We start from the raw sequence: 18,284 nt of genomic DNA, 5'->3' as shown, positions 1-18,284 counted from the left end.
CAGGATGTATCCCATATAAGGATATCTGCGTCAGTGGGTTCCCGAGCCCGGCCGTACCACTCCTCGACGGGGGGGGGAACCCCGCCGCCTTACCCCCCCCTTTCACCTCCCGCCGCTCGCGGGGCTCTCCCCGTCCCGGCGGCCGCTTTCCGCCCCCGGTGGCGGCTCTCTCCGGCGGGAGGCGGCGGCGGGCGGCCCCGGGGGTGGCCCCGGGGGCGGCGCGGGGCGGGCGCGGGGCGGGCGGTTCCCCCCCGCGGGCGCGGGTGGCGCGTCCCGCGTGACGTCGCGGGAGGGTATAAAAGGGAGGCGCCGCGCGGTACTCCAGCAGCAGAGGCAGCCCCGGCGGTGGAGAGGAGAGACGCGCGGCGCGGACCGGACAGAGGGACGCACGCAGCCGGCCCCCTCCTCGTCTCCTCCCCAAGGGCACTCCGCCGCCACCGCATCGCCCCGCACCGCCGGCTTGCGCCATACCGAGCCGACGACATGATGTACCAGGGATTCGCCGGAGAATACGAGACGCCCTCCTCCCGCTGCAGCAGCGCTTCCCCGGCCGGGGACAGCCTCACCTACTACCCCTCCCCGGCGGACTCCTTCTCCAGCATGGGCTCCCCCGTCAACCCGCAGGTGAGGCGCCGGGCACGCCGGCTGCGCCCTCGCCGCGGGGCGGGAGCACTCGGGAGGGGGACGGGACGGGACGGGACCGCGGGACGGGAGCGGGTGGAAGCGGACGGGCTGCGACGACCTGCCCCCGGGTCGGGGACCGGGCGTGGGGAGCGTCCCCGGTGCCGCGGAGGGGCGGGAGGGGGGAGCCGTGGCCCGGACCGCGCTCTGCGGCGGGTGTGTAAAGCGGCTTCATTGATAAAACGCGAGTTCATTGAGGAGACTCCGGAGCAGCGTCTGCGTCAGCGCGGACGTCAGAGATATTTATAACAGGCCGCTCTCGTGTGGAGCCGGCGCTGGCAGCGCGGCGCCGCGGCCGGCGCGGCCCCGGGGGCGGCGGGGAGCGGTCCGGGCGCCCCGCTGACGGCAGCCCCCCCCTTCCTTCTGTCCCGCAGGACTTCTGCACCGACCTGGCCGTCTCCAGCGCCAACTTCGTGCCCACGGTGACAGCCATCTCCACCAGCCCCGATCTGCAGTGGCTGGTGCAGCCCACCCTCATCTCCTCGGTGGCCCCCTCCCAGAGCCGCGGGCACCCCTACGGTGTGTCGGCGCCCGCCCCCGCCGCCTACTCCCGCCCCGCAGTGCTGAAGGCGCCGGGCGGCCGCGGACAGAGCATCGGCCGCAGGGGCAAAGTCGAGCAGGTGAGTGGGGACCGGGGTTATTGGCGGGGTATGGGGGGGGGGGGTGTGTGTGTGGATGTGAGGGGCACGGCCGGCGGGCTGCCCCGGCCGGGGGGGGCACCGGGCTGGCAGCGGGACTGAGCGTCCTCTCTCTGCCCACAGCTGTCCCCAGAGGAGGAGGAGAAGAGAAGGATCCGCCGGGAAAGGAACAAGATGGCAGCGGCCAAGTGCCGCAACCGGCGGCGGGAGCTCACTGACACGCTGCAGGCGGTAAGTGCTGCCCGGCAGGCGGAGGGGGGGGGGGCGGGGGGGGGAGAACCAGGAGGGGGAGGGTGGCAAGAAGGGGGGGGACTCCAGCCGGGGGTGACGCCGGCTCTGGCTGACAGCCCCGCTCTCTCTGCAGGAGACCGACCAGCTGGAGGAAGAAAAGTCCGCGCTGCAGGCGGAGATAGCTAACCTGCTGAAGGAGAAGGAGAAGCTGGAGTTCATCCTGGCAGCCCACCGGCCCGCCTGCAAGATGCCCGAGGAGCTGCGCTTCTCCGAGGAGCTGGCGGCTGCCACCGCGCTGGACCTGGGCACCCCCAGCCCCCCCGTGGCCGAGGAGGCTGCCTTCGCCCTGCCGCTGATGGCTGAGGCGCCGCCGGCCGTGCCGCCCAAGGAGACCGGCGGCGGCGGGCTGGAGCTCAAGGCTGAGCCCTTCGACGAGCTGCTTTTCTCCACGGGGCCGCGGGAGGCTTCCCGATCCGTGCCCGACATGGACCTGCCTGGGGCCTCCTCCTTCTACGCGTCGGACTGGGAGTCGCTGGGCGCCGGGACCAGCGGTGAGCTGGAGCCCCTATGCACCCCTGTGGTGACCTGCACCCCCTGCCCCAGCACCTACACCTCCACCTTTGTCTTCACCTACCCGGAGGCGGACGCCTTCCCCAGCTGTGCTGCCGCGCACCGGAAGGGCAGCAGCAGCAACGAGCCCTCGTCTGACTCCCTCAGCTCCCCCACCCTCCTGGCCTTGTGAGGGGCTCCAGCATTGACTGACCTGCCGGGCCCCCTCCCCTGCCCCTCCACCCCCCCACGGACTCGCCGCTGCGCCCCATGGGGCTCCCCAGGCCTGGGGAGGGCCCTGCCACCGCCACCCCCCACCCCCCCATCTGGCTGGGTGCCACGGGGCCTGGCAGAGCGCCCTGTGCCGAGGCCTCGTACCTCTTCCAGAGATGTAGCAAATCGCATGGAATTTGTCTCGTCCCCAATGGCCCATCCATGAGAGCTGGTAGTCTGTAGCATGTCCCACATGGCTGGGTAGGTGACTCCCTCCCCTCCTTAGTATCACTAGCATTAACTAATTAATCTCTTGGTTTTAAATGATTGGAATTTAACCTGGTGCTGGGTATCTCCAACTCGTATCTAGTGCAGCTGATTAACAATAACTACTGTGTTCCTGGCAATATCGTGTTCTGATGACTTAGCAATGACCCATCTTACGTGGGGGGAAAGAGACTCTATTTTATTTTCTAGTAGGTAGATAAATAGCTATATCCATGTACTGTAGTTCTACATTGATGTTCATTGTAACTTTACTGATCATGCATTGTTGAGGTGGTCTGAATGTTCTGACATAAGTTTTCCATGAAAACGTTTTTATTGTGTTTTTAATTTATTTATTAAGATGGATTCTCAGATATTTATATTTTTATTTTATTTTTTTCTACCTTGAGGTCTTTTTTGACATGTGGAAAGTGAATTTGGATGAAACTTAAGCATTGTTTGCTTATTATTGTTCAGAGACATTGTCAATAAAAGCATTTAAGTTGACTTCTGGAGCTGTCCTTGTGTTACCTTTTGCATTGCTTCCCCGTGACCCTAAAGGGGTTCCCCAGCCTCTAATTTAGGCTGGGCTTTATAAACTGCAGACTGGTGCTGGCTGCCTGGGGCATAGGGCACATCGGGGTGGGAATACCAGTAAGGTCAGACCTGTCCTTGCCCTGGCATTAGTCAGGGCTGTCTGTGGCTATGCCCTTCCCACCCATCCCGATGGGCAGCAGCATCTCTTCTTATGGCCTTCTCCATCTGATCTGTCTGGGTCTGGTCCCGTTTGGTGCCTCTGCGTGTCACCTGCTGTGGCCTTTCAGGGACAAGCTGTGGAGGCCTCAGTAGAAAGGAGGTAAAAAGGGCAGGTGAGTTCATGCCTCTGAATGAGGGAGGCCATCTCCAGGCTGGGGGCCACTGTATCGTTTGTGTGTGCCCAACAACCCAACCTCCTCCTGCCTGTGGAGGAGTGGACATGTGCCCTGGGACTTGGTCTGGCACCTCTAGGAGCAGCTATGGCATATATTGCCTTCTGGCTATGGTGGGAGGAGAAATGCTTACACACTTTCATCTTACTTTGGGCTGAGGGGTAAGAGGCAGAGTGCTGACCCTCCCCTTGCCCCTTGTTTTCTATTAAAGCTAGTCCAGTCCTTGTGTGAATATCACTTATGGCAAACAGCCCCATCTGCCATTGGAATAGCATGCTTCCCCGTGGGGTCTGTGCAGCGTGGCCTCTCCTGCCTGAGTTAGTTCAGAGGGGCTGCTACTGCCTGTCATTCCTGCTGTGTGTGCAGTGACACATGTACCCACCTGGCAGGACAGCAGCAGGGGGCAGGTCACCCCTGCGTGCAGGGCAATATTCTGCTCCCTCCCTAACGCTCACATGTGAGGAGTCCCATAAGAGCAGTGAGGCCTCCCCAATGGCCTCCAGCACTTGAGGACTCCTTTCTTGAGGTGGAGGCAAAGATGCCACCTGCCCTGGCATGTGTGCCCAGCTGAAGGCCACCTTGACACTCTGCTCTCAGGCAATCTCTGCAGGCTGGAGGATTCTCCGGTGTTCAGGGCTGGGTTTGTGTAACTCCATGTTTCCTGGTTGCTGCAGCAGGCTCTGCTTTCTTCACCCCTTCCCTAATCAGAACACGCACAGGATGTATCTCATCTCAATAGGGTGTATTGCAGCTTCACGGCTTGCTCAACAAGGCCTGCCCTGTGCAAAAGCAAATATTACGCGTGCGGCTTCCTGTCTTTCAACATTAAGCTGGAGGCAGTGCTGACAACTGACAAAGACTGACCCCACTTGCTACTGAGATGCCACCCACAGAGAAGCAGCTACTTTCACATCGCCACTTGAGTTTACAAGGGCAACACCCAGGAACAGCAAATGCACAGTAGCGCTGACCCCTGAAGCAGTCACGTAGGTGTAGCTGCAAGAGAGGGAGACTTACATGACGAGTAACTCCGTGAAGTCAGTAAATCTGGAATCACAACGGGCGTGAAGTCAGTAAATCTGGAATCACAATGTACCTTCTGCTGAGAGACCGTCAGGTCCAGGGCTGGAGAATTCAGAGGTCTTATGAGAGCCCACACACGCTGTTGAAATCACCAGCCATTCAGCAGAGAGGCAGACAGGAGCAGGGGTCTATAGAGTCCCAAAATACCACACAGTCCCCTCAAAGCAGGTGGAGTGATTCTGTCTGTATTATCTCTCACGATGGCTGAACAGGTTAAAGCAAAATCCAGTGCTGAATTCTGAGAGATAGCAGTCCCGCAGCCCAGCTGAGGCTTTTCCTTCTAACAGCAGTGACAGCAAGTGCCAGGTCTGAGTGTCAGCCCTGGCATTTGTTATGCAATGATGCCAAACTCAGGTGTGGCACTACATGAGACACAATACTTACTTTAACCTCAGGCTCCAGCCCTACTCTTTGCCTTCAGTCTGGGACGATCCAGGATTCAGGATGTGCTAGGTCAAATTTATGGCGTGTTGTGGATATGACTTATCTGCTTCCTAGCATTTGAGAACTCTGTAGTGAAATCTCACTCAAATCAGTGGGAATCTCGCCACTAACTTCAACAGAGCCATGAGAGGGAGTAGCGCACCAGCCTCTGCTTGGAACGGATTACATGCATGTGCCTCAATTATAAGCTGTATCTGATACATCTCACAGATATCAGCACAGAGCTTTGTGAAACAAAACAATGGAATGAGATAAGACAGGCAGGTAACGCTTGCATTATTTCTGACTCCTCCTGTGCTCCTGGTCCTATTGAGGGCAGTACTGTAATTAATTCTTAGAAATGACACTGCAACACAACGCAATGGGAATAGTGGAATTGTTATTGAGAATTAAAGTAGAGCTGCAAATTGGAATAGTGGAATTGTTATTGCGAATTACAAAAAGCAGAGCTGCAAAACGACACGAGGAGCCTTAAACACGTTTGTAGTAGAAAGAAGAAGGGCTGCGTGGCAAAGTAACCCCCGGGGACAGGAGGGGGCTGCGGATCCCGGACCGCTTCCACGCTGACGGCAGCTGCAGCCCCGACGCGCTGCTCTGCACCCCCCTCGCCCCTCGCCTCCAGCGCTCCTGCCCCGAGGCCGCGGCGGCGGGGCGGCCCCTCTCCCCGCAGGCCGGGGGCGAAGGTCCCCGAGCCGGCACCGCCGCCGATACCTGAAATGACCGCGGAGCTCCCCAGCATCGGGCCAGCCGCAGCGCGACCAGGCCGGGGGGGGGGGATCTCTCTCAGGGAGCCGCCGCCCGCAGCGGGTCTGGGCCGCTGACCGAGAGGGGGGGCGGGAGTCGCTCCCGGAGGGCCCAGGCGCGGCTCCCAAGCCCGCCCCACCGTAGGCGCCGCCGCCCTCCTTTCAGGCGGCCCGTGGTTCGCCCGGGCTCCACGGCCCGGCCGGGCCGGACCCCACCGCGCCTGCGCGGCCGCCGTCCCTCCCCGCCGCCCTGTTTACTGTTTGGTTGCCAGGGGCGGCGGGGGCGCGTCAGGGACGTGACGTGACGTCCCACTCCCCGCGGAGAACGCTACGAGCCAACGCCATGACGCAAGCGCTTCCGGCCCTGACCATATATGGCTACAGCGGTGGCGCTCCTTCTTCCCGTCGGTTGGCGCGTGCGGCGCTGCGGCGGGAAGGTTCCAGAAGGGGAGGGGGTGGCGGCGCAGCGCGCGAGGGCCCAGCCGTTGGGCCCAACGGCCGGCGTGCGGGGCGGGCGGGCGGGCGGCCGGCCGCGTCCTCACAGCCCGGGGCCACCGTGTCTTGTCCCCTGTGTGGGGAAGGCGTGAAGCTGGTGGCTGAGCTCCCTGTGGGTGGGCAAGGTGGTGTGAGCTCTGCTAGCCCTCCTCCAGCGCTCCCGTCCCCTTCCAGGGGGGTGGTTGAGGTGTCAGGAAAAGGTATGGTAGCCACCCTGGCTCCCTGCAGCACTGGGTGCCGAGTCCCAGGCGGGTGTGCACCAAACAGCTTGTAGCTGTTGCTGTCCTTAATTGGACTTCCCTAGCGTCGCCTCTCCTGGAAATTTCCATCATCAGCTCTTAGCTGGAAGAATTGACCTGTGACGGTGGAAAATCAAAGGTGGTACATTTCAACTTAAAAGCTGCTTGACTGAGGCAGGTTATTCTACCCCTATGCTCTGGTGAGACCCCACCTGGAGTACTGTATGCAGCTTTGGAGCCCTCAGTACAAGAAGAACACGGACCTGTGTGGAGCGGGTCCAGAGGAGGGCCATGAAGATGATCAGAGGGCTGGAGCACCTCTCCTATGAAGATGGGGTGAGAGAGTTGTGATTGTTCAGCCTGGAGAAGAGAAGGCTTCGGGGAGACCTTACAGGGGCCTACAGGAAAGATATGGAGGGACTTGTAGTGAGAGGGTGAGAGGTAATGGCTTCAAACTGGAAAAGGGTGAAGAAATTCTTTACTGTGAGGATGGTGAGACATTGGAACAGGTTGCCCAGAGAAGCTGTGGATGTCCCATCCTTGGATGTGTTCAAGGCCAGGCTGGATGGGGCTTTGAGCAGCCTGGTCTAGTGGGAGGTGTCCCTGCCCATGGCAGGGGGTTTGGAACTAGATGATCTTTATGGTTCCTTCCAGCCTAAACCATTCTATCATTATATTTTTTTTAATGTTATCTCCATATGGAATTAGATGAACAAAAATAATTGCCATTTTTTTAGTGCACTTGAAGTATCAGAGCTGCCCTGTGAAGCCTGACCTCAGTGTAGCTGGTGACCAGGCACCTGTATCCTTGAACACTTGTTCTGCCGGTTCTCTTGTCATTTGTTTTGTTGGGGCTCTGCCAGTAAATCTGACTCTTGCTTTCGGTCAAAATAGAACAGGAAGCCTGCCAAAAAAAGTTTTTGGAGCCAGTGGACAGTCAAAAATAAATGGGTTGTTCAGAGGAGATAAGGTTCTAGAAGAAAATTAAATCAGTATTTTGTTCTGTGCTCACTGTAGAGGAACTTGGGAAGATTCCTGTGCTTATACTCAATTTTGTGAAAGACTTATCAGAGGGTATGTCTCAAGCTGAAGTGTCTGTAGAAAAGGTTATGAAACAAATAGCTAAAATAAAAAGCGCTGAACAGTTGGACTGAATGATGTTCATCCAAGAGTTCTAAGAGAAGTCAAGATTAAAATAGCTGAGGTGCTTACTAATGGTTTGTGTAACATCTCATTTAGAAGCACTTTGATAACAGAGAACGGGAAGCTGGTTAATATGCCAATTAAAAAAAAAGTGTCTAGAAGATTTCTGGAGAGCTGCTGAGCAATGAGCCTGTTATCTGTACCAGATAACTTAATGAAAGCAGTTTGAAAAGGCGAACTAGTGGGCACAGGGAGAAAATGGTGTACCAGAAGGGCTGGCAGGGCTTTTCTAAAGAGAAGTCCTGGCCTCACATGTTGTTTGGAGCCCTGTGAGGAACCAACAAAGCATGTGGACAGGAGAGATGCAGCTGATGTCATCTACTTGGGTTTCTAAAAAGCATTCAACAAAATCTGCCAGCAAAAGCTTCTGAAGAAACTGTGGAGTAAGAGGAGTAGTTTTCACTTGGGTAGATGATGTTGGGTTAAAAACAGGTTGCTGTAAGAGAGCAAAAATATCTTCTCAGTGAAAGGAGTCACTACGTGAAGTTCCACAAGGATCTGAATTGGAGCCTGCGGTCTGAGAGGAACTTCAGTAAAACTTCACAATACAAAGTGAGTAGGTGATGCAATTTGATATACATAAATGTAAAGTGTTTCAAACAGGAGATAAACAATCCTAACTTCAAATATCCAGGAATGGCCTAGAAGCTGATTTGTCACTTAGGAACAAGACCTTGGCATAATAATAGATCTGTGAAAAATCTCAGCTCAAGGCTTGGTAAATGAGTAAATCAAATACTAAGAGGTAATAAAGACGAGCTAGGCAACAAAGCAGAGAGCATCATTATGGCACCGTGTAAATCCATGGTGTGCCAGTGCTTTGAATGCTTTGTACAGTTCTGATCTTACCTTCAGGAGGACATAGAGCACTGTAATAGGTGCAGAGAAGTAAACAGGTGTTCTGAGGTGTGGAACAACTTCTGGGTGAGATACAGATGAATTCACTAGGACTCTTCAGCCTTACAGAGACGCAAGTGAGGGCAGGTTTCTTTCAACATAAGAATGATGTGCATCAGATGAAACTTGAGGGACATGTGGGATAAACCCAGACATAACAAGGTTGCTCATTCCATATTGTTGTTACTTGTTGAAAACCTTGTTGCATGATTTTGGGGATGCTACAAGGTGGGGGGGGGCGGGAAGGGGGGTTGAGCTGAAAAGAAATCCAGAAAGCAAACAGAAGAAAAAGCCAATGAGGACTGTTAAATACAAAAATAACCCCTTTGGCTGTGGAAGTCTTGATTTTTGTAAATTTCTGGGACCTTGGGGAATACTGCGGGGAGGCAGCACTACACTCTGTGCTTTCAACCTTCTTCAGGTGGTTGCTGTGAGATAGTGTCAGAAGACTGTGGCTGATAGCAGAGAGGGGGAAAAGGTGTGCTTGATCTGATCGACTATGACTATTCCTATGTGGGTTTGTAAGTATTTATCTGAACTTTTGCTCTTATTCTGCGCTTCCTTATTGTAATGGTATTTGAAATTTGTTTAAATTACCATAAGATGTGATCTCATATGTCCGTGCTTCTCATCCGTTCAGATCTTTTGCTGATAAGGTTGTTCTTTGACGCTGCTTCCGGCAGGCTTTCCAGACATAGTAGGTAGGCTGGTGACCCGGTGAGGTGCTGAAGTGAAACTAACAACACTCATTCTTCTCACTTGGAAACAGCGGATGTCCACCAGGGACCTGGATATTATATCAACAGGATATCATGGGAAAACAAAAGAAGGTCATAACTAGCAAGTGGACAAAGTATCTTTATTATTTCCAATTATGGAGCTCTTGTTCTGTTCCCCCTCCTGCATCTTTGGCCTGCAGAACAACAGATTTTCAGCTCCTCTTCACTGATTATATTTGAGCTCTGTTTTTATACAAATGTTTTGTAACTTGATCCTGTTGGCTAAAGACAACCAGCTGCAACATTAAAGGAGTCATTTTAATTCTGATTGCATTGCATCTTCCATTTGGTAAGGATTTAGTTCCTTTTAAATAGCTCATCTTAAATCTTTTCATGCTAGGGAATAAGGGAAGTGAATCTAACTCATAACACAGTATTTGTCTGGTTTTGTTTGCAAAACTAAATATTTGTTTTGAATAGGTAACAGTATTGTAAAGGCCATAAAATACAGTAGCGGTGTCAGTCCTAAAGCATATAATCTGAAATGCACAGGATTTAGGTATTACCAGGTTATTGGGGTTTTTAAGTAAAACATTATTTTGGCACTGCTCCGAAGTATAGTGGGTGCTTCAGTGTGAGAATGATGCAATTCCTGCTATGAAGTGTTTGAACTCTAATTGTAGGAGAAATGGCAGTTGCTGGTAGCGCATGGTAGAAAGAAGGACAAGCTCTGTTACAGCATTTAAGCATGTGGTATGGCAATTGAATTAAAATAGTAACGTAACCTAATGATGATGTGTCACTAACCTCGAGGACACTAAGGAAGATAAACCAAAGTAATGTGCTGTCATTACATAAGAGTGGAGTGCAAAGCCAAGAATGGCGTTTCGGCACAGATAAGGATTTTACTCTGAGACTTTCAAAGAATTCAGCTCTTGACAGCTCAGGGCCTCCCATTTCCCCCCCCCCCCCCCTTTTTTTTTTGTTCTTTTTCTGCTGTTTGTCAGCAAGTTCCAGGTGCCATAAGCCTGGCTATGTCTGTGTTGCTTTATCAAAGGGGGTACGTAGCAAGATTGAGCTTGCTTGAGGACTGCCGATTTTTCCACCCTGCTCTACTACACAGTAATAACCCTGGTCCCTGAAACAGTCTTGGCCTGTGTCAGCTAGCAGTCTCCCAAGATGGTGTGTGGGCATAGTTCAGAGGGTAGCGTGTGTCCGATGAGCAGTAGGCAAGACTATGTGAAACCGCGCTCCCCCTACTCTGCAGGGTCATCCAGCAATATCCTAGCAGGTTTCATCCTATCAAACACAACTCTGCTTTGGCATATGACAAGTCCTTTAGCTTCATGCTGTAAATCACCCTTCTAGGCTAGGCTACAGCACAGCCCTCGTTTCGTCAATTCTGGATGTTTGACATAACACCCCTGAAGTAATACTTAGAGCTATGGAGGCACCACATGTAGTTCAGAGATGACCATGGCCAAGTGCTGCGTAGTATGGGTGTGGTTAGTGTATGGCCTGGCCCTTCCACCACAGAATAGTTCCTGGCCCTGCTTCATTTGATATTGTAGATGCTGCCTGTGTCACCAATCTATAAACAAGCTCTGTCAGCTTAGAGGAGGATTTACCTCTCACTGTAAGGGTTGTGTAAGGTGTTCAGTGCTCCCAAAGAAATCCTGATGACTGCAGTGTTTGGTAAAGTACCCCCAGATCATCTTAAATATTGGGTGGGATTTAAGGGAAACATGAATTAAAGCTTTTCACTGAAAGGTAGATATGTAACTGTAATTGGAGACAAATACAGTGAAATAACACACAAGAAACATGTTACTCTGTCTGGTTGTTTATCTCCAAGATCATAGAATCATAGAATGGTTTGGGTTGGAAGGGACCTTAAAGATCATCTAGTTACAACCCCCCTGCCATGGGCAGGGACACCTCCCACTACATCAGGTTGCTCAGAGCCTCATCCAGCCTGGCCTTAAAAACTTCCAGGGATGGGACTTCCACCACCTCTCTGCCAGTGTCTCACCACCCTCATGGTGAAGAACTTCTTCCTAATATCCAGTTCAGTCGGCAGGCTGAGCTGAGGGGCATGGCAAGCTGATGGAATGGTTTCCACAGCTTTTAGAACTGTGGAATGATACTCATACAAGGTAATTCCCCCAGAAAGGAATGTTCCTGATTAGGAACACTTGTTTGAGAAAAGTTTAATGTATACTCTACATAATTCTCCGTTCCTAGGGACCCTACTGAGGGCAAATGCTTCACTGGGTATGGATCCTGGCTTTTAGTTCCAGCACATTTAGTCAAGACCTGAACTTGTAATCACCTTTCTTATGAAGCTCATGTTGTTGTAGCTTTAGTTCTTGTTCTAGAAGGGTACAAGACTCTTGCTTGTTACACCAGAGCAGGATTAACATGGCTTCTTGATAAACCTGTCATATAATGTAAACATAAGTAATGTTTCCCAAGAATTGAAATGTTTAAATTTTTTCCATAGTTTTTAGACCCTGTAGTTTAAGAAACATTTTACTGCGTGAGTATTTTCATGCCAAAAATAAATGCAGCTTCCTTGATGATTCCTTATAGAGAGTAGACATTAACATGACAGTTCGGGAGTCGGCGATGCCTGTGTGTTTCTGATCAAAGTGCCAACCAGTTCCATTTGCTGTATATATGGAGTTGATTATAATACCATGCAGTCAAACCCCAGCAAAATCTCCTTTTTCCAAACCACTTTATGACCAAAGTCTGCATTATTTTTCCCCTCCGTGCTGTGTTGTCACTTGCTGTTGTAATATCAGACATTGGCTGCTGCTAAAGGCCTGAACTGTTGCGTGCATGTGAGAATGATTATCACAGCTAATTTAAGGCACGTGTAGTTGCACAGGGAATGACCTCACAGCTTCCAGTCTTGTCATAAATATAGCTTAATTACTGGATATTGCATGACAGATTGTGCCCTGCAGGTGATCAGGCACAGAATGTGGTAAAGACCAGCTCTGACTCTTAACCAAAGGTTTGTATTTCCTTTCAAGATACATCATGCACTGAAATAATCATCTGTGTTTATGAGGACAAAGTATTTATTATATAATGATTTTCACCTGAGGGTCTCAGAGCTCCTTATGGGCACTAATGATTGAAGTGTTCTGTTCTAGTCTGCAGCTTACCATGAGCCGTTCAGAGCAGCATCTGAGTACTTTCCCATTAACCTCAAATGTGACTAATACGCAAACGTGTGGTTTGTTCCCCTCTCGTCTCCCCGGCAGATTCTGTGATGCAGTGTGTTTGTGTTACTGGTGAAAGCAGCATAACTTGCAGTCTGGAGGGGCCTTAGTCTCTAGGGAACTCATTCTCCAAATCTGGACAGGTCCTTGGAAAATGGGATCTCTTGAGTGGGCAAGCATTACATTATTGCAGAGTCTTTTTGTGCCAGAGGGTCAAGAGTTGTTGCTACAGTCTATCTTTGTGTTTCAGGAGACCATTTTTTTGATGTGCTGGTGCCAGGCCACTGAGTGCCTTGAAGGTGTCAACCTTGGCTTTTCACCGACTCAATTACCTGTCCCCAAGAACCATATGAAGCAGGTGAAGAGTGTGATCCTATCTTAATAACCAGATAAATTGAGGCACCGAAACTACATTTTCAGAATAGCTTAAGTCAGTCTACATGTGTGGTCCTGCTATCTTCTCAGCTCCCATTCATGTGTCTCTGTTTCCTTCCTGGCTTCCACACAGTTACTTGTCTGACCTTGCAATGAAATGGTTCAGGAAGTTACAGTGGCACAACAAATGTATTTATGTGGGAGGGTTAAGTTCCAGCTGATCTGAGTCCCTGACCAAAGTTACTGCAGGATCAGTCAAATGCTAATACCAGAGCAGTGGAAGAGGCAGACCTTGTAGCTGACAGAGCTGTATAAACTCCTGTGGAACAGCATATTGAGGGTGTAAGTGATTTGCCTAAATTCAGTTTGGAATACTGACTCTTCTGACTGTGCTAAAATCCTAATGTTTTACCATGAAGGTCGTCAAACACTGGAACAGGTTGCCCAGAGAGGTTGTGGAACCTCTAGCCTTGAAAGTTGTCAACACTTGACTGGCTGAGGCCCTGAACAGCCTGCTCTAAGTGGCCCTGCTTTGAGCAGGGTTGGGCCAGGTGGCTTCCAGAGACCCCTTCCAACCTGCATGATGCATCGAGTCTATGATTGGTGGGATCGGTTGAATCCAGGAGAGTAGAGGAGTAATGCGCTGGTGGTGTGTGTGGAAGCAGCTGAGTGGTAACACACAGGGTTTGTGGCAAGCAACTACTCCAGATGTATGAAATGTCTCTATGTATATGTATGAGCATCTCTAAGATCTGGATGACGTGCTCTGACAGATGTAACTAGCAGTTTAAAATACCCTCTTGCTGTCTGTAGTGGGTTGCTAGCTCTCCCAGGTGACAAAAAGGAGGCTGTGCGTAGCTTCCCTCATCCCCAGTGCTGTTAGCTAACCAAGCGACTGAGGAAAGGGGCTTGTGCAGAGCTCCCCAATGCCCAGTGACAAAGGCCGAAGCTCCCATTCCTTTCTGCCTCTGCTGGAACGGGTGTATTAACCCAGGTCAGGAGAGAAGGGTGGAGAGACTGGCATGGGAATGCCTGAAACCACCCCAGCCGGTTGCATCAATGCATGAGCCAGACCCCTGAGGCAGCGCTTTTAGACTCAGCCACCTCTGAACCCAGGTCTTTGGGGTCCCAAGACTTCCATTCGCTGGGGTTTCTTTCTCCCATGTCTGATTTTCTATATGCATCATCGGTGGATAAAGTGCTGTAGCTTAAACCAATATGCCATAGTTTTTACTGGAACTGACAAAAGTGTGCAAATGTCTTTGTGGCCTTGGTGTTCAATTTCATGATGGATGGGAGCACAATCCTGAGCTGTAGCAAAGCTGTCTGGTAAAATGGCTGCCCATGTCTCCTGGGTTCTTGCAGTCCTCTGCTGGTCCTGTGTCAGTGGGAGAGTTTTGGTGCACTATTTCATCATCCCAGTGCCTGGAGTCATGTGGTTATGTAAGAATTTAAATTTCGGTTTTTGTTAAGCATGTGTTTAGATCTCGAGATCAAGGAGGAGAGTTGGGCAATATGAACCCTGTAGCCCCAGATGCTTGAAGCAACAAGCAACGTTCAACGCTTACAGCAACAATATCGAGCCGATCTCAGGAGTTACTGGGGATGTGGCTCACGGGCTGGCACCAGTGGGTGCAGCCGGCTGGGCAGCCCCCTCCACCTGGCTCCCCGGCTGAAGAAATTCCCCCAGTCTCTCTGTGCCTCGGCCGGATCCCCCCACAAGTCCCCTCCTGAGAGCCCCGCTCCCGGCCAGGGCTCCTCCGGCCGTGCTCTGTCCCTGCCCGGTAAGAGCATCCCGCAGTGCCCTCTGATGGCCGGTGGCTGGCCGGGTCCCTGGCCTGCTTCCCTGGGCTGGGCACTCGTAACTGCAGCCCTGGGCGGTCCTGGCATGTTTTTACAGCCTTGCAGGAATGCTGCTGGTCTGGTGGGTAAGTCTTCATTCCTCGCCTTTCACTGCTCCCTGCTGGTCTCCAGGAAGCTGAGCACTGGGGGAGAAAAGCAGAAGCAAGGAGTTTAGTTGAGGAGTGTTGAATGAAGATGCTCTGACTCCGGAGGTCATTACTCCAGCCCCCGGCTCAAACCAGGTTGAACAAGAGTGTGTTGCTCACTGCTTTGTCCAGTTGGATTTTGAATGTTACTGGGAATGGAGGTTCTGCAGCCTTGGATAACTTGGTCCAGTGTTTGAGCACCCTCATGGTAAAAAATCAGGATCTTGGGGACATGCTTTGAAGAGTTCCCCTGCTGCGTTCCCGAACTTTTTACAAATTCCAAACACTTTTTCAGTAAAGTGGCTCCTCAGGCAGGTGGCACCCTGTACTGTTGCATACAGTTATTCTCTCCAAGGCGGGTGATTTTGCATTTGATTTTTTTTTTTTTTAACTTCATGATGTTCCTATCAGCCGTTTGTCCACCCTATTGGGATTCCCGTAAGTAGTAGCCCTACTCGCTAAGTATATCAACTACTACCCCTGATTTGGTGTTGTGTGTGGCCATATGCTTTGTCACATCATTCAGGGTTTTAATAAAGGCATCACAGAGTATTGGCCCTTGGTATTGACCCTTCAGAGATGCTGCTCAACTCCACTGCCTGTCAGTTGCACTTTGTAACTGCTGATCAGCTTTGAGCTTGGTGGTCTAGCCAGTTTCCAACCAGCCTCATTATTCATGTACCCAGTGGCTGTCTCACTAACTTGGCTATAAGAATCCTAGAGAAGATGGCATTCTGAGCCTCGCTGAAGTCAGTCTAAATTACGGGCTCAATCAGAACCAAAGGGCTGATGTTCCATCCCCAGTGCAGCAGCCTGCTTTGCCAGCTGCCCCAGGCAGACCCTCCAGTCCTCTCCACAAAACCTCTAGCGCAGTCACTCACCTGATCCCATCTCCCACCTGCACTGATACTGCTCTCAGGCTGCCCTCCTCGCTTTTGCCCATCTGCTTTGCAATGATTGCTGAGCCTCACAAGGGTGCTTCCTGGGGAAGGACCAGGTAGGCAGGTCGACTTTTCATGGAACGGACAGGTTGTTGATACATGGTCAGACTTGCTGTCAGAATCCTTTGCCTTGCTGCGTATCTGCTGCGCAGTCTGATAATTGAAATACCTTTTGATGAAATCTTGTTCTTAATCCTCTCAAATATGTACGTGTGCTGATATTGAGTCTAGTTTACCTAATGAAGCTTTGGATAGAGTGGTCTGTTCCTGTAAACACCATGCAGACCAGGGGCCTGGCAACCTCTTATCAGATTTTGCCCTAGGTAATAGTAAAAAGTCTGAGAGAGACTGTGGGACTGGGATCTGGCACTTGTGAAAAGTGCTGAAGACTAAAGCACAGCACAACAAGGAGCTTGGACTCCCACAGGCTATGCCAGCCGGCGAAGAGCTTTGCTTTTGTTTATTTTACGAAGTCTGTTTTTTGACTCTTTGAACTGTATTCTGCAGGAAGGACTCGGGCAGATCTTGGACTGAGCTTGTCTCGGGCCAGTGACAGAGCCCAATACTGAACAGTCAGCAGAGGCCACGTCCTTGAAGGAACGTGTTGCTGTAATTATTGTGCTGGCAGAGGGTGTTCAGGTGCCGCTGGCGCTGAAGGGCTCTTTGGATATAGAGGAGGCTCTAGAGCTTGTTGGATTCAAACATTGCGCTGTGTATAAGTTGAGGCTGATTTCTAAAGTAAATAAAAAGGTAGGAAAATACAGCCCTAGTGGAAAGTACCTCAGAACTTTCTGCACTGCTACTAAATTACTTATGTCCTTGCTGCAAAATGGATAGCAAGAAAAAATCCCTGTCCACATATGGCTTATGATATTTATTTCTGATCTTTTGAAGTCAGAACAGAAACCCCTGCGTGATGAGAAGGGAAGCTGGGAGTAAGACTTGGATAAGAGTTTGGGTAAAGTGTACAGTAGAGCTTCCTGCTCTGTGAACAGCAGCATTGCAACTGGTTCGTCAAAAGCTAGCTAGTCTTTACTCCTTGCACAGTGAAGGAGGGAAGGCAAGTTAGAAGTCATCTGAACCCAGCACTGATCAGTTGCTGCTGCTTCTGTCTCTGATGGCCAGGACTTTTAAGTGGTTGAAGAGTGGGCAGGGGACAGATGTTGAGGACAACTTGGAAATGGCTGTGGAGTGCTGAGGAGGTAAGGCACCCTGAGGCAGCAGTGTTGCAGACATGCCGGGTGCAGCATTCGAAGGGCAGCTTCCTGAGCCCGTAAAGGTCTGTCCAAACCCACATGGCCACTGTGTGATAGGTGCTGCAGTGTTTTTTTGGGTCTACAATGTCTGAGCATTTCCAGAAACACGGAATCACGGAATCTTCAGAGTTGGAAGGGACCTCTAGAGATCATCTAGTCCAACTCCCCTGCTAAAGCAGGATTGCCTAAAGCACATCCCTCAGGACTGCATCCAGGCGGGTCTTGAAAATCTCCAGAGAAGGGGACTCCACAACCTCCCTGGGCAGCCTGCTCCAGTGCTCTGTCACCCTCACTGTAAAGAAGTTTTTCCGTGTATTTGAACAGAACTTCCTATGTTCTAGCTTGTGCCCATTGCCCCTTGTCCTGTCACTGGGAACCATTGAAAAGAGCCTGGCTCCGTCGTCCTTAAACCCACCCTTTAGATACTTGTAAACATTAATCAGGTCCCCCCTCAACCTTCTCTTCTCCAGGCTAAAGAGTCCCAGCCCTTTCAGCCTTTCCTCATAAGGGAGGTGCTCCAGTCCCATAATCATCTTGGTTGCCCTACGCTGGACTCGCTCCAGTAGTTCCCTGTCCCTCTTGAACTGGGGAGCCCAAAACTGGACACAGTACTCCAGTTGTGGCCTCACCAGTGCAGAGTAGAGGGGGAGAATGACCTCCCTCAACCTACTGACCACAGTCTTCCCTATGCAGCCCAGGATGCCATTGGCCTTCTTGGCGACAAGGGCACACTGCTGGCTCATGGATAATTTGCTGTCTACCAGGACCCCCAGGTCCTTCTCTCATGCTTAGTTTTTATTTCCTTGCTCTCATCAAAGAAGCATCTGTAGGTTTAAACTAATCTGATCTCTTGACTTTCCTTTTACCTAACTGTTTACTCTGTTCAGCTGCTCACCATGCCAGATCAGAGAACCAGCCCTGGGTGGTTTGAGATACATTCTCTTTGTTGCACTTGCTTGGGTTAATTGGTCATTCGTGCCCACTCTCCAGAGTGGCCCATGGAGGTCTCTCTTCAAAAACAACCATCTTTCTTCACCCCTACCTGCTGACATTCAGCATGTTGGAAGCAGAGCGGTGGGAGCCCTGGTCGTTGCAGTCAGCAGTGCAACAGAAATGGCCACCGTTGTGCTTGTAATGGTGGTTAATTACCTGTGTTTGAA

The 18,284-nt window shown here is 51.5% G+C and overlaps 1 protein-coding gene and 1 long non-coding RNA gene across 2 annotated transcripts; both read left to right on the top strand.

Moving 5' to 3' along the window:
* Positions 1–300: 300 nt before the first annotated feature.
* FOS (Fos proto-oncogene, AP-1 transcription factor subunit) lies at positions 301–2,355 on the top strand. The gene is made up of 4 exons (XM_063333500.1): positions 301–624; positions 1,056–1,301; positions 1,443–1,550; positions 1,684–2,355. Exons 1-4 carry the CDS (start codon positions 484–486, stop codon positions 2,290–2,292), a joined length of 1,104 nt encoding a protein of 367 aa, XP_063189570.1. The 5' UTR covers positions 301–483; the 3' UTR covers positions 2,293–2,355.
* A 3,941-nt stretch (positions 2,356–6,296) lies between these two features.
* On the top strand, positions 6,297–9,829 carry LOC134514346 (uncharacterized). Its single transcript, XR_010070705.1, has 3 exons — positions 6,297–8,267; positions 9,034–9,133; positions 9,253–9,829. It is a non-coding gene; the product is annotated as an uncharacterized LOC134514346 (long non-coding RNA).
* The last annotated feature ends 8,455 nt before the right edge of the window (positions 9,830–18,284 follow it).

Source organism: Chroicocephalus ridibundus, chromosome 4, assembly GCF_963924245.1.
Source record: "Chroicocephalus ridibundus chromosome 4, bChrRid1.1, whole genome shotgun sequence".
Taxonomy (NCBI): domain Eukaryota; kingdom Metazoa; phylum Chordata; class Aves; order Charadriiformes; family Laridae; genus Chroicocephalus; species Chroicocephalus ridibundus.
The sequence above is the reverse complement of the archived record's forward strand: the minus strand, read 5'-3'. Positions and strand labels throughout refer to the sequence as shown.